Raw genomic sequence first — 16,855 nt, forward strand, 5'->3', positions numbered from 1 at the left:
TACTTATTCCATTAGATTTGCTTATAGCTGAAAATCAGTTTCATTGGGTGGTGGGCTTTGGAGAACTGCTGATAGGAAAACCAGATCATCAAAGTCAGAGTCCCTAAGCTTTACTATGGAATTTTCTTGTGTTGGGATGGTAGTGGCCGACTATGAGTGGTGGTTTGAAGGTAGGGAGGGTTCTGCATGTACCAGTGTCAGAGGCTGTGCAGTTGTGTCCCTAAATGGTGGCAGGGACATTCTGCCCTGTACTGTGGGTAGGGCCTGTTATTCTCTTGATCTGGTCTTGTTTAGTGGGTCTCTCCTAGCTAGGAAATGGGACTTTCTGCTTGCTGTTGAGATGTATAAATATATATGTATATTTTACTCCGGAAGACACGAACTCTCCAAATACAAAGTGTTGGGAGTTTTATCGGTGATCTGATTAGCTGGGCTGATGATCCCAATGTAGAATGAAATTTAGAGTAAAGGGGTATGTCAGGAAACCTCATCTTTTTCTTCTTCTTTTTAGATAATTCAGCTTCTTCTGCTGAGCATGCCCAGGGCCTTGAGAAACAAGGAGTACACGTAGCTAGGGCTGCAGAGGCCGGTCCTCTGGTCTCTGGCCCTGCTGCGTCAGCCAAGAAGCCATGTGCAGGTAAACCTTAGAGGACGTCAGTGAAATAAGAAGAACGTTGTCCAATTGGAAGGTCTGAAAACAAAGCTTCTGTTGAGATATAATTTGTAACCATTCACTCATTTAATCGTTTATTAATAACAGCCATAATGATACCTACCTCACAGGTTGTGGTGAGAATTAAAGAAGATGGAGAAGGAGAAAATGCCAGATTGGGAGGATAAAATTGGGGGTGCGTGGTTGAGGATGAGGTTAGACATTGAACAGGCAAAGGGAGAGTAAAACCTGAGAGTAGATGAGGTCAGTCCTGGGCAAATCCTGTAGTTCCTGAGAGCTTTCCCCGGGCTGGCCGTCCAGAGCTCTTAAAGGGGCAGGCTCCTGCGGACTTGTTCTGAGACCCAGCCAAGTGCTTTTCTGTACGCCCATATACATAGTTTTTACATTGTGGTATTCAGGGACTACATACACTTTATGCTCTTTTTTTTTTTTTTTTTTGCTTAATATTCCATAACCATCTCTCCATATTTGTTCACATTTATCATGTGTAATCATTTTCATGCACAGATACACTAATGTATCATCGTTTGCTTAACTAGTTCCATTATTCTGGGATATTTTGATTCTAACAAATTTTGAATATAACTCTTTTCTTAAAATCCACACAATATTAAGTTTTTACGTTATTCTTTACTTTTGCTTCACGTATAGTTGCTGAATGATACTCTTGATTTTCATTTCTTTAAAAATACATGCGGGAATTCCCTGGCGGTCCAGTGGTTAGGACTCTGCGCTTCCATTGCAGGGGACATGGGTTAAAATATATATATATATGCAAGTTAATATTCTTCCGTATGTCTTCTTTCCATATGTCTTTATTTTGTGTAGTTTGTACATGCCCTTAATTGCTGGGGCCCTCCTCTGTGCTGATGTGACTTGGCCTTTAATAGGCTCCTTAATTTTCGTAAAAGCATGTTGACTGTATATGATACGGTATCCACCTCTCGTGGATCCATCCTCGGCCGGCACTGCAGAGTATATAACTTACAGGTGCTCCCCAGAGATTTCTACCTCACTCTGTGTACTCTCCATTTCTTTTACCAAAGTCTCAGATTCCTGTAGTATGAAGGATGCGTAGCTCATACATTCCTCTAAGTTGTATCCATTCTTTCTGTGATCAGGATGGACCATCAGAAATCTATATACCTCGCCCATTCCATACTGACTTCTCCCTTCTCCCCTTCTCTCTGCCGCTGCCCACCCAGCTGTCTCTTTTTAGTTGTACCTGGTGTTTATTTCCTTGTTTTCATCAAGGGGTACCACAGAGAAGCAGCTTTGTGAAATTCTTTCCTGTGTTTGTTGTATTAATAGCCACAAATGTTGGTGTGTAAAGTTTTTTTTTTTTTAATTTAACTGTCTGGCAATAAAATAACATTTGAGAAATAGGGCCAACGTAGTGAGCTTTTCATCAAGCTAAATTTATTTAATTTAGAATTTTTTTTTTTTTTTTGCGGTACGCGGGCCTCTCACTCCTGTGGCCTCTCCCGTTGTGGAGCACAGGCTCCGGACGCGCAGGCCCAGCGGCCATGGCTCACGGGCCCAGCCTCTCCGCGGCATGGGGGATCCTCCCGGACCGGGGCACGAACCCGCGTCCCCTGCATCGGCAGGCAGACTCTCAACCACTGCGCCACCAGGGAAGCCCGCTAGAAAATTTTTAATCATGAAAACTTTTCTTTTCCATTGGGGGAGGTGTGCAGAACTGTCCTTTTTAAAGTGAGAAGGTGCTGTGTTTTCTCCTAATGGACAGTAAGAGCCACACAACTTATGTTAAGCTCTTCATTTTGGTTGCCAACAACAGTATTTCTGAAAGCTCTTATGTTTTGCGTATTTGCTTCTTTTTTCTTAGTTACAATTTCTCTGGTGCTAATTAAAAAATTATCTTTATATTTTATTATTATTATTTACGTTTTATTCTTTTACTGTTATATTTCTTTTGTAAGCCATGTTAAATCCTTAATGGAAACAGTATAGTGTATAAATGCATATTCTTTACATTAAAAGACTTAGTAGATTTTTACATTATTGTGTGTTTTATATATATATATATATATATATATATATATATTTTTTTTTTTTTTTTGGCGGTTCGCGGACCTCTCACTACTGTGGCCTCCTGTTGCGGAGCACAGGCTCCGGACGCGCAGGCTCAGTGGCCATGGCTCACGGGCCCAGCCGCTCTGCGGCATGTGGGATCTTCCCGGACCACTGGGGCACGAACCCGTGTTCCCAGCATCGGCAAGCGGACTGTCAACCATTGTGTCACCAGGGAAGCCCCTCTTTTTATATATCTTATAATTATGCCTTTATATATGAAGTTATTGACCCTTTGTAATCTTTGTTGCAATATTTTATTCAATTCTATAATATTGCATTTTAATCTTAGTTCCATTGGTATTCATCCTATAAAAACATTTTATGTAATCATACCTGTCTCTTATTTTAATTTGATGGTTCAGCTGTTAGAGAGTTATCAGATTAGAATTTCTTTGGCAATTTATCAGGGCTTATGAGATGAAGCTGCACATCTGTAGGCTTCACAAATTCCAAATACCCTAAATTGAATGACTGACTTTCCTCCAGACTTGTTCCTCCTTTTGTTCTTTATTTTGGAGTGTCAGCACCAAATGACTTAAGCCAAAAACCTGCAAATTGTCCTATACTTTTCCTTTCTTCTTATTCCCTCTGTCAGATTGGTTACCCCGTGTTGCAGAATTTTCCACTTTAAAAATCTTGCAAATTTTTATCCTCTCTACCCCTTTCTTTCCATCCCCAACACACTGCCTTTTTCTAAACCCTCATCACCTCTTGCATTTAATTTACAGATTCATAACTCAGTGGTTTTCAAGTCTGTCTTGGGAGAGTTTTTTGTAGGAAGTGCGAGATGGACCCCTGTTCCACTTCAAGGATGGTACCCCCATTGTAATTTTTAATATAATAGGCTTTTGTGGATGTCATTGATCTGCTTACCACCCTTCTCTCCCCCTGCTGCCTGGTTGACCTTTTGAAATGCAGACCTAATCGTATTGCTTTTTTCTGCCATAACCTTCATTGGTCCCCATCACGGAGGATAGAAGTCATAAAACTCAAATCCCTACAGGGACTAGAAAGTTAAGATAAATGGATAAAGTGAGGTGGATGTGAGAGGAATGGGGGAAGAGAGGAAGTGCCGTGGCAAACTGTCCCATCTAAAAGGGACAACTGCCTCTTGCTTCCACGTGGGAATGCGGGGCCCAATTTGACGTATCATCCAATTTGTCAAAAGCAGCCACAAATCCAGAAATTTTTATGATAAATTTTCTGATTTTAAAATATTGACTTTTAATTGAGTTCTTAAAATGCAGCCCAATATTGCGTGTATTGACCTACTTGCAGTTTTGGGGATGTGCCGTTTTATCTTGTGACTCTATTTGCAAATGATGCTCCTTGTAAGTGCCACTCCTTCCCTCCTCCTGCCTCAAAACCTGGCAAAATTAGATTATTTAAAATGTCAGGTTAGCCTTTCCTGACCCCAAGACAGGCAGCTCTCCTAGTGTTCTCAAAGCTCTAGCACTTCGTACATTGCATTGCAATGCTTTTATTCCCCGGCTTTGAGCAAAAACATTATTTACTTTTTTGGTAATTATAACACTTGGTAGTTAAATAGTTTTTGCCGTATAATGAATTAAACTCTGCGTTTGAATCTGTTGATTCAGTATCATATTGCTCTCGTTGATTCCCTTTCTCCTCACATGTTTTTAGTATTCAAAGGATCTTTTTTCCCTGAGGAATGTGTTATATAAGGTAAACATCATTTTGATGCTTCGGTTTGAATTGTCTAGGTCTAAAATTAATTCTTTATGACTTATGTTTATGATACTAACTCTTTCCATCAAGGAATTAAGTCTTCATTATTGACGTATTTCTTGATTTCTTTCATTATAATTTGTTCATGTTTTTGTCTAGGTCATGAATATCCCTTATTGCATAAATTCTTTCTTGGCTAAATATATCTGTATTGCTACTAAGTATGGGAATCTCTATCTTCACAATGCTATTGATTTTCAAAATATTTGTCTTTAGGTGAGTTGTCTTTGTTCTAACAGTATTAGATGGCTTGTCTGGTTTTTTTTTTTTAAATATAAAATTGTAGCTGCAAAAATATTTGTCTTATGTATTTCTATTATATCTTTTTGTTAAATAAAACTGTAATAAGATATTTTTGGATATTTCCTCATTTAATATGAAGTTAATTATTGGTTTTAAACAAATATTCTCTATTATAATAAGGGAAATAACATCCTTTATTCTTGTTTATTAGAAGCTTTTGGTAGGAATTGGTATCTTTTGATATAATCATATAATGTTAATCATTTAAGTTACCTAATATGATTATATTCATGGTTTTCATGATACTAAAACATCCTTAAATTCTTGAGTAAGCTCCACTTGATAATGCCATGTATTCTTTTAATGTATTTTTTATCCTATTTGGTAACTTTCAAGTGTATGCATCTAAACATTCATAAATAAATTTCATTTATATGTTATATGTGTATGTAATAATTTCCTTTTTATTGCTATATTCTCAAAATATAAATTTTATTCTAGGTACTGTTTTGAATTTTTGTAAATTGATTTGTAATGTTATTATAATTTTTTTTTTTTTTTGCGGTACGCAGGCCTCTCACTGTTGTGGCCTCTCCCGTTGCGGAGCACAGGCTCCGGACGCGCAGGCTCAGCGGCCATGGCTTACGGGCCTAGCCGCTCCGTGGCATGTGGGATCTTCCCGGACCGGGGCATGAACCCGTGTCCCCAGCATCAACAGGCGGACTCTCAACCACTGCGCCACCAGGGAAGCCGTATTATAATTTCTATTAAATTTTCTTTACAGCTTTATTGAGATGTAACTGACATATAACATTGTGTAAGTTTAAGGTGTACAAGGTGATGATTTGATACATCTGTATACACACATATATTGCAAAGTGTTTACCACAATAAGGTTAGTTAGCACAGCCATCCCCTCACATTCATTATTAGTTTTAAAATAATGTATTATGTATCCTTGAATTACCCTTATTATTTAGGAATATTTTTCCAAAAGAATTTTTTTGGGAGGGGCAAATACAATAATATTGTAGAAATTTTGGAGAATACAGGAATTAAGTATTAAGAAGGAAGTCATATAATCGCCCATAATATGACTGTGTAGAGACAATCACTGTTAATAATGTAGGATATTTCTTTCAGTCTTTTTCCATGCACATATTCTTAAATATTGAGAGTATACTATAAATACAATTTCATATTATACTCTTCTGGATTGATATTGTTTTGTAAGTATTTACCCACATAATTGAAAGCATTCACAATTATATTTGATAGCTGCATTATAGTTTTTAATGTATCATTTATTAATCATAGTCCTATGGTTGGGCATTTATTATTTGCTACATTTTAGTACACTTGATTTTTTTTTTTATTTGGTTGCGCTGGATCTTAATTTTGGCAGGCGGGTTGCTTAGTTGCAGCTCGCCAGCTCCTTAGTTGCAGCATGCAGCCTTCTTTGTTGTGGCATGTGAACTCTTAGTTGCAGCATACATGTGGGATCTAGTTCCCTGACCAGGGATTGAACCCGGGCCCTCTGCATTGGGAGTGCGGAGTCTTAACCACTGTGCCACCAGGGAAGTCCCACACTTGAGTTTTTTAGAGTAGTTTTAGATTTATAACAAAATTAAGAGGCAGGTGCAGAGGTTTCTCATATACCCTCTGCTCCCACACATGCATAGCCTCTTCCATTATCAAGATCACTCACCAGAATGGTGTATTTTTTAGCAAGGATGCACCTACTTTGTTTTTTTTTAGATGTTTATTTTTAAAGATTAAAAAAATTTATTATTTATTATTATTTTTTTAAGGCAAATCCATTTATTCATTATTTTTGGCTGCATTGGGTCTTTGTTGCTGCACGGAAACTTTCTCTAGTTGTGGTGAGTGGGGGTTACTCTTCGTTGTCATGCACAGGCTTCTTATTGTGGTGGCTTCTCTTGTTGTGGAGCACAGGCTCTAGGCACACAGGCTTCAGTAGTTGCAGCACACGGGCTCAGTAGTTGCGGCGCGTGGGCTCTAGAGTGCAGGCTCAGTAGGTGTGGCACACGGGCTTAGTTGCTCCGCAGCATGTGGGATCTTCCTGGACCAGGGCTCAAACCCGTGTCCCCTGCATTGGCAGGCAGATTCTTAACCACTGCACCACCAGGGAAGTCCCAGGATGCACCTACACATCATTATCAACCAAAGTCCATAGTTTACCTTAGGGTTCACTCTTAGTGTTGTATATACTATGGGTTTGGATAAAAATATAATGACATATATCCATTATTCTAATATACAGAGTATTTTTACTACCTTAAAAAGTCTCTGTGCTCTGCCTATCATCTCCCCTCCCCTGCCCGGCAAACACTGATCTTTTTATTGTCTCTATAGTTTTGCCTTTTCCAGAATGTCATATGGTTGGAATTACACAGTATGTAGTCTTTTTTTTTTTTTGCGGTATGCGGGCCTCTCACCGTTGTGGCCTCTCCCGCTGCGGAGCACAGGCTCCGGACGCACAGGCCCAGCGGCCATGGCTCACGGGCCCAGCCGCTGCGCGGCATGCAGGATCCTCCCGGACCGGGGCACGAACCCGTGTCCTCTAGCATCGGACTCTCCCCCGCCCCTGCAGGCGGACTCTCAGCCACTGCGCCACCAGGGAAGCCCCTGTAGTCTTTTTAGATTGGCTTCTTTCACTTAGTAATATGCATTTAGCTTCCTCCATGTCTTTGGGGGCTCATTTCTTTTTGGTGCTGAATGGTATTTCATTGTCTGGATGTACCACAGTTTATCCATTTACCTACTGAAGGACATCTTGGTTGCTTCCAAGTTTCGGCAGTTATGAATGAAACTGCTATAAATATCCATGTGGAGGTTTTTGTGTGGACATAAGTTTTCACGTTCTTTGGGTAAATACCGAGGAGTATGATTGCTAGATCATATGGTAAGAGAATGTTTAGTTTTATAAGAAACCACCAAACTGTCTTCCAAAGTGGCTGTACCACCCTTTTCTTGTCTTGTTGCATTAGCAAGGACTTCAGTTCCACGTTGAAAAGAAGAGCTGAGAGGGGACAACATCGTTGTCTTAAAGCTTTGAGTTTCTCACCATTAAGTCTGATATTAGTTGTACTTTTTTTGTAGATAGTCCTTATCAAGTTGAGAAAGTTCCCCTCTACTTCTAGTTCACTGAGAGTTTTTATCACTAATGAGTGTTGGATTTTGTCAAATGCTGCTTCTGCATCTATTGATATAATCATGTGGTTTTTCTTTTTCAGTTGGTCAGTGTAATGGATTATGCTGATTGATTTTCAGATGTTGGCCCAGCCTTGCATATCTGTGATAAATCCTACTTGGTCATGGTGTATAATTCTTTTCAGACTTTTTTAGATTCGATTTGTTAATATTTTGTTGAGGATTTTTGTACATACGTTCATGAGAGAAATTGGTCTGTAATTTTCTTATTATGTCTTTATCTGGTTTTGGTATTAGGGTAATGTCAGCCTCATAGAATGAGTTAGGGATTATTCCCTCTGCTACTGTTCTCTGAAAGAGATTGTAGAGAATTGGTATAATTTCTTTCTTAAATGTTTTGTAGAAATCACCCATGAACCCATCTCAGCCTGTTGCTTTCTGTTTTGGAAGGTTATTAATTATGGATTCAATTTCTTTATGATCTATATGATTTAAAAAATTAATTACAAGTATTACTTTGATAAACACAACAATATTTTTTAATGTGAAATTTAAAAAAAACCAACAAATTTCTAACAATGCTGGCAGTCACTGTCTACTGAGCATGATGAATTAGATGTTCACAAATAGGACACGGAGATTTATCCCAGTGATTTTCCTTGCACAGTTCAATAAAGATCAATCTGATATTGACCAATTACTGGTAGAAGTTCTCAGGGAAAGAAACCTGAGTAAGCAGGTGGCACAAGGAGCCAGTTCTCATTTGCTACCTTATTGAGGAAACTAAGACTGTTCTTAAATGGAAAAGAGCTGAAAACATTTTCCATAACATTTGCCTCATTAAAGTGAGGCTAACTGCTAAACTTTGCTTCTTGGTTCATATTTCATTAATTAAAATACTTTACAGATAAAGATACTGATATAATTATGTCATTAAGAAGAACAGTACATTAATGATTCTATATTTGTTTTTTTAATATCAAAGGTTATTCATGTGAATTGAAGGTTTCTAACATGGTTGATGCCCTAAATGTAAAGTCACATTTTTGGAGCTTGTTTCTAAGGTGTAAAGTGCAAACACACTTTTTTGTAGTATCTACTGGAACTGCCAAAATCCTCTAAAATACAAATGAAAGCATCTGAAACAAAAGCTTCAACATCAAAAATCAGTAGAAAAATACTCACAGAAAGAGGAATGGGAGAAAATAGCCTGAGACCAATAAAAAAAAATGTAATAGTACAAAAAGAACAAAGCCAAAACCAACTGTCGAAATACAAATTTCAAGCAGAATGTTAGATCTGCTTGGGATCTCTAGAAGAGATCTAGAGGAAAAACAGATTAGGATAAAACTACTTCAATGTATTTGTAAGTGCTATAAAAATTAAGATAATACTTAAATGTTTTATGCTTAGTAAAAGTATATAACTATATAATTAAGTCTATACTATAGCCAATCAGTAATGCCAAAGATTAATTGAAAAATCAAATTCAAGACACGGAAGGACTGAGTAAGAGAGTTATAGTATTACCAGCACAATTATTGACCTAAGCATTAGGACACGGCAATACAATTGTAGATTTTTTTTTAAACTTTTTTATTGGAGTATAATTGCTTTACAATGGTGTGTTAGTTTCTGCTTTATAACGAAGTGAATCAGTTATACATATACATACATCCCCATATCTCTTCCCTCTTGCGTCTCCCTCCCTCCCACCCTCCCTATCCCACCCTTCTAGCTGGTCACAAAGCACTGAGCTTATCTCCCTGTGCTATGTGACTGCTTCCCACTAGCTATCTATTTTACATTTGTACATATTTGGACATATATACACTACCACTCTCTCTTTGTCCCAGCTTACCCTTCCACCTCCCCATGTCCTCAAGTCCATTTTCTAGTAGGTCTGCATCCTTATTCCTGTCTTGCCCCTAGTTCTTCATGACCTTTTTTTTTTTTAGATTCCATATATGTGTGTTAGCATACAGTATTTGTTTTTCTCTTTCTGACTTACTTCACTCTGTATGACAGACGCTAGGTCCATCCATCTCACTACAGATAACTCAATTTTGTTTCTTTTTATGGCTGAGTAATATTCCATTGTATGTACATGCCAACAACTGTAGATTAAAAAGAATTTCTGAGGAAGTACTAGACTAGCAGCTTAATCAGGGTTGTAATGAGGAGCATTTCCTAGAATTGGAAACAAAAATAAGCCGAGCTTGAAGTTCAAAAATGTTCCCAGTGTCCTGTCAAATATTATCGTTTAAAACAAGAAATCTGAATAAATATTTTAAATTGTTGAACTTTAATAATAAAGAACGTTTTTGGCAACCAAGAAGGGATAGTTAACATTTAAAGAAATACCAAATAGAATTATTTTGGAACTTGGAATCTACATAAAAGGCCATAGGGCTTCCCCGGTGGCACAGTGGTTAAGAATCCGCCTGCCAATGCAGGGGACAAGGGTTCGAGCCCTGGTCCAGGAAGATCCCACATGCTGCAGAGCAACTAAGCCCGTGTGCCCAACTACTGAGCCTGCACTCTAGAGCCCGCGAGCCACAACTACTGAGCCCGAGGGCCACAAAAACTGAAGCCCACGCACTTAGAGCCCGTGCTCTGCAACAAGAGAAGCCACCCAATGAGAAGCCCGCACACCACAACGAAGAGTAGCCCCCGCTCGCCGCAACTAGAGAAAGCCCGCACAGCAACAAAGACCCAACGCAGCCAAAAATAAAAATAAATTAATTAATTTAAAATAAATAAATAAAAGGCCACAGGGACTTAAATCAGTATCCTTAAGATACATAAAGCTAATATGTCTCATCAATGTTGAGAAATCGTGATAATTATAACAGCTTCCATTCACTGTACCTTACCTGTGTGACAAGTACAGTTCTAAGTCTTTTTACTCATTTAATTATCAAAACATAGATGAGTTAGATCAGTACTGCCCTTAGACCTGGGCAAGAGGGCTCTGCCTGGGCCTCTAGAAGCTTCTCTCTGCTCATAATTTACACCATTTAGGCACCAGGGAAATGCTTCTCCACATCACTTATACTATGTCCTCAACACAAAAGGTGATCGCTTCAGAAAGCCGTGCCGACATTGGAAACGTGGTTTTAGACTTTGCAGAGGATTTCACTGATGTAAACATGCAGGTAAACAAAAACAAATGAACTTATCAAGTCCTGCCTTTCAGATAGCGTGGATGCAATAGAATCTTACAAAACGAAATAGCTTTTTCCCAGTAGTTTCCAGTGTCCATTTTCCCTCCTCTTTGTGTTCTAATCAGTAGTTCTGGAGATACTCACAAATTATATAACTTCAACATCGCTGCAGGTGCACATGGCAGCTGGGGAACATTTTTCGTTATTAAGCAATTCATACTCCTCGACATTTATATAAGTAGTTTTCCATTTTGCACGTCAGAAGCAGGATATCGATTCTTTCTGTTAGCACATTGAATGTGGGTATTGGATAGTTTGATGTTTTGCTTTTATAAAAAGATCCTTAAGATTTCATTAAAGTTTCAAAAAATTAAATGGGGAGCTGTACTTCACCTCATGATGTAGGAAGTCCCAAGAAAAAGCTAGGTAACCTACAAATCATAACTTTTCTTGAGCCCAGGAGAACTGTGGTCACAAGTCAGCCAACGTCACTGAAGTCCAAAGAGTGGCAAGATTCTGCAAAGAGAGATGTGACCCCAAAACGATTTCACCTTTGACAGAGCATAGGGGTAGAGGCGGCCCTTACGCAAATGGGTAAGATGAAATCAGGTAAATTTTAATGAATTCTTAAAGACCAAGTGTGGGCTAGCATGTCAATTTATAATAGGTATAGCAGAGGACAACACAAAAATTATTCAAGAACAGCCAAGGTAAATAGACTAAAATGAATAATAGGTAATCTCCCCCTAACACACACTTTTGAAGATATAACTCCATATTATAGCAGTGTTTATGAACACAACGAAAGACAAAAAGAAATTATAATACCCAGCTGGACAAGCGGTCTGAAGGCTGACATTCTCATGCACTGCTGGAGGAAGGGTCTACTGAAGACAAGTTGGCAAGATCGTAAAAATATACATCTCTTTGATCGAGTAATTCCAGTTTCAGAAATTTATCATGTGATGATAATAAAAATATGTAGAGGGATTTACTTACAAAATTGTTTATATTTGTTAGGGTCCTAGCAAGAAACAGATGGCACACTTAAACTGGATAAGTGGGAAGAATGTAACGAAGGACTATTTCCAAAGACATGAGTCAAATTCAGGGAAGCCTACAAGGGTCGGTGGAGTACTTGGGCTAGCAGTGATGGGGACGTCACCCTACGCATGAAGGTGCAAAGGGAGGGACTGTTACAGGAGCCCAGGGAGAGTAGCTGTAGGACAGAACCTCCCACCAGATGAATTCAAGTTCTTATGTTCACGGACACCACCACCTAGTAACCCTTCAGGGAGGACCTGGGGAGATAAATACGCTTGTGTCCCTCTTCTTCTGTCTGATTTCTTGCTGGTGCCTTCCATTGATCAAACCCACAGGAGAGGGAGGAAGGTCAACGATGCAGTCTTGCAAAGGTCAGCTTCCTGAAGCAAATAGCATGGTGGAGACGGGTAGAGGATGAACATGGGCTAATAAAATATCTAGCACAATGTCTGATGCAGCACTACTTATGGTGGTAAAATATTGGAAACCACCTATGTGTCCAGCATTAGGGAATTTGCTGAACAACTTAGGATAGGTTCATATATGGGAATACAACGCCACCATTAAAAATGATGTCCTGGAAGTATTTACTAAGGTGAAAAAAGATGCTCATAATATATTGTTGAATGAAACAAAATTTTATGTACAGTCTGGTTCCAATTTTATATCAGTATTCTGTGTGTGTGTGTGTGTGTGTGCATTTATGCATTTGAAGTGTCTGGAAGAGCGTATGGTCTAATGTTAACAGTGCTTCTTTTGGAGTGGTGAGATTACAGATAATTTTAATATTCATAACTTTGCTTCTTGGTATATTCTGCTTTTTTTTTTTTTTTTTTTTGCGGTACGTGGACCTCTCACTGTTGCGGCCTCTCCCGTTGTGGAGCACAGGCTCCGGACGCGCAGGCTCCGCGGCCGTGGCTCACGGGCCCAGCCACTCCGTGGCATGTGGGATCTTCCCGGACTGGGTCACGAACCCGTGTCGCCTGCATGGGCAGGCAGACTCTCAACCACTGCACCACCAGGGAAGCCCCTATTCTGCTTTTTCTACAATGTGTAATAAAAAAATTAAAGCTCCTTTGTAGAAAAATGAGAAATACGGCATAATCCCAACTTAATTCTGTGAGTTAAATAGGTGCTGTCCTTAACACTGACAAGGAAAAATCCTTAAAAATTCTATTAGAAGCCAATTTCATTTTTGAACATAGTTACAAAATTCTTAAATGAAATTCCAACAAAGAATTGAGCAATAATAATTATTGTATATAATTAGATGCCAATTATAATACTGAGTGACTTACCTGGTTATCTAACTTTTTCATACAACACTATGAAGTAGGTATTAACATTTCCATTTTTAGGCGGGAAAACCAAGGCTCAGAAAAGTCATGACCAAAGTTACATGGCTATTAAACGATAAAACAGTATTCAAAGTCTTAAACCCTGTCTTTACCTAAACCCTGTGTTGTCAACCACAGTGTGACTAAGCCGAACTTATCTCCAAGCTTACAGGATGAGCAGATCACAAAGAAAACTCTGAATATATTACTTCATGTCAACAACAGAATGAATGGTGAACATCAGAAGATTATAGACACTGCACAGACATTGTATAATATTTAACGGACTCTCAGAAGCTAGAAGCAGGTAGATGCTTTATTAACTTGGCATCTGTATCTTTAAAAACAAGTTAACGTGTACATCAACTATACTTCAATTTAAAAAAAGGTCATCACACTAACTATAAATTAACTGGTCACTGTCATAATTATTTAGAATACTTTTAGGGATTACTGTCATTGCTTTAAGATGGCAAAAGTGGTTAGAAAAAAAAAAAGATCAAAACATTTGTCTAGTAGCCTGATGGAAATTCAGTCATTAATTCAGTAAATATTTATTGGGAACATACTGTGTGTCAGGCACTGTACCAGGCATTGACCAATTAATGGCAAAGGATAATAATAGCTAACATTAAAGTAGAGCTTGCTATATGCTAGCTTTTTTCCTAAGCACTTTAGATATACCAACTTGTTTAATCCTTATACAACCCCATGAGGCAGGTACTATTACAATTGTTCCATTTCATAGATGAGGACACTAAGGCACAGGGGCTAATGCATCATAGCTAATAAGTGATGGGGCTGTGACACAAGATACAGATAGTCCTAGCCTAAGGGTCTAAGCAATTAACCATTGTGTAAATACCCCTCTCTAAACAAGAAGTAATGGTCTCTGTCCTCATGGAGATTTATGATTTAATCGCAAACAAAGACATGAAACCAAACACAAAATTAAATACACAGTTTCAAATAGTAAATGCTAAGGAAGAAGAGACTAACAGGAATCGCTTACTTAGGTGGGGGCAGGGCAGTCAGGGAAGACTGGGCTGAGGAGGAGCCCATCAGATGAAGGGTGGGTGAAGGGCCAGGGCCAGTGGGAGAGCCCAGTAGGGGGCCCTGGGACGATGCCTGGAAGGATGGTCCCAGCGGCTGGATGTCCCTGCAGGAGTCTGTGAACATTTGCAGGTCATGCTGAGCAGCTGGTTTTATTTGAAGAGTGATGGGGAGCTTTTGAAGTTTTGTTTTTTTCGTTTTTGTTTGTTTGTTTGTTTTTTGCGGTACGCGGGCCTCTCACTGCTGTGGCCTCTACCATTGCGGAGCACAGGCTCCGGATGTGCAGGCTCAGCGGCCACGGCTCACGGGCCCAGCCGCTCCGCGGCATGTGGGATCTTCCCGGACCGGGGCACGAACCCGTGTCCCCTGCATCGGCAGGCAGACTCTCAACCACTGCGCCACCAGGGAAGCCCTGAAGTTTTGTTTTTGTATTAATGAAGTGTTTGTTTTCACTACAGATGTTTCATCTGCAGACGTCTTTTATTTTTTATTCACCTGATGGCTAATCCGTCCTGCACATGGGACTCACTCCAACATCTTCTGTGGTCACGGGTGATGGCGCCTGAGTTCCGCTCTGGCCTGAGTCTCAGGCAGACAGGCCCTCACACCCAAACCTGGATTTCAAGTTGATTCTCAGAAGTTTAGAGGGACACAGTACTGAGGGTGGTATGACGTAGTTACTATTATAATTATTCCCATTTTGCAGATGAGGAAACTCAGGTACAGGAAGTGGTGTTTGCCATAGATATCATCAAATGGCCATCATAGACCAAGTCCAGGATTTATTATTGAATCAGAATAGCGAGTTCTACATTGGCAGTTTCTGTATACTTAGTTTACCACACAGCAGTCATTGTACTTTTATTTCATGGTCAAGCTGTGCGGTCCAATATGGTGGCCACTAGCCACATGTGGATGTTCAACCTTAAATTCATTAAACTTAAACAACATTAAAAATTCAGCTCCTCAGTCACACTGGCCACACTTCGAGTGCTCATAGCTATTTGTGTCCAGCAGCTACTTCACTGGACGGCACAGACTTACAGAACAGTTCCATCATTGCATACAGTTCTTCTGGACAGCACTGATCTAGAAATGTCTTAATTTGCTCTTTTAAATGGTGAATGAGCTCCACACAGAGCTGTTTGTGGGCAGGTAATTTTATCATCCGGCTTCTCACAATTTTCATCCAGAGCCTATAAAATTCAAATTTTGTAAGCATATTTTATTCTTTGGAGATTGTCATTTCCTAAAGGGCAGAGATTGGTTCTTTCTCTTTTTCCGTGAAGAGCCTTTAAGTTTATTCACTAAATTTAATAAACTTTTGCTGATGCCAATTACTATAGCTTAACAAACTCTGCACGAGGCTGAGCTAATGTCATGTCTGAAGTGACCTTTTATGTTTTTTCTAAAATAAATTTATTTTATTTTTGGCTGCATTGGGTCTTCATCGAGGTGCGCGGGCTTCTCTTGTTGCGGAGCACAGGCTCTAGGCGCACGGGCTCAGTAGTTGTGGCTCACGGGCTCTAGAGCTCAGTCTCAGTAGTTGTGGCGCACAGGCTTAGTTGCTCCGCGGCATGTGGGATCTTCCCAGACCGGGGCTCGAACCCCTGTCCCCTGCATTGGCAGGCGGATTCTTAACCACTGTGCCACCAGGGAAGCCCCCTTTTATGTTTTTTGAACAATCTCTTCTATTTATTTATTTTTGGCTGTGTCAGGTTTTAGTTGCAGCACGCGGGATCTTTCGCTGTGGGTCTTGGGCTCTTCGTTGCAGTACGCAGTGTGGCGTGCGATCTTCAGAGTGCGCGGGCTCATTAGTTGCGTTGCAGGCTTAGTTGCCCCACGGCATGTAGGATCCTAGTTCCCTGACTAGCATTGGAAGGTGGATTCTTAACCACTGGACCACAAGGGAAATCCCTTTAAGCAATCTCTTGTTGCTAGTTCATACTATATAGCACAGGAATCAGCATTTCTTGACATACTTTGAAGTCTGAGACGTTACTCTGTCAGTGTAAGGATGGATAAGTAGATGCCATGGTACATTCTTCTGGCTCTGGTACCAAAGGACTATGGACAAACTCATGTTCCCCTAATTAATTAATTAGCTTAATTGTTGATGGGGGCAGGGATGGGTGAGGTGAGGAAAGAGACTGGCTTTGAACTTGGTTCTTGTACCTCCAAGTATTAATTGAGCCCCACAACCTGCCAAGCATTGCACTAGACACCCAGGAATAAAGGGGTGAAAACAAGAAGGTCTCTGCCCTTGAAGAACTTACAAACATATGAAGATTTACTCCACATGGACAGTGCAGTGACCAAGG

The 16,855-nt window shown here is 39.7% G+C and overlaps 1 protein-coding gene across 4 annotated transcripts in view; it reads left to right on the plus strand.

The window, feature by feature from the left end:
* The window catches only part of LOC115851733 (zinc finger CCCH-type antiviral protein 1-like), a 184,598-nt gene that overhangs the window by 6,673 nt on the left and 161,070 nt on the right, over positions 1-16,855 (plus strand). Inside the window, exons 4-5 of one of the 4 annotated variants that reach the window (XM_030853949.2) lie at positions 512-637; positions 5,332-7,045. In XM_030853949.2, coding sequence (XP_030709809.2) covers positions 512-637; positions 5,332-5,552 — 347 coding nt within the window. In that variant the 3' untranslated portion in view covers positions 5,553-7,045. Of the gene's footprint in view, positions 1-511; positions 638-2,802; positions 5,164-5,331; positions 7,046-16,855 lie in introns of those variants that run through there. The other 3 variants (XM_060305259.1, XM_060305260.1, XM_060305258.1) reach the window with 3 other exon arrangements.

The sequence above is a fragment of the Globicephala melas genome, chromosome 9 (genome assembly GCF_963455315.2).
Source record: "Globicephala melas chromosome 9, mGloMel1.2, whole genome shotgun sequence".
NCBI lineage: Eukaryota > Metazoa > Chordata > Mammalia > Artiodactyla > Delphinidae > Globicephala > Globicephala melas.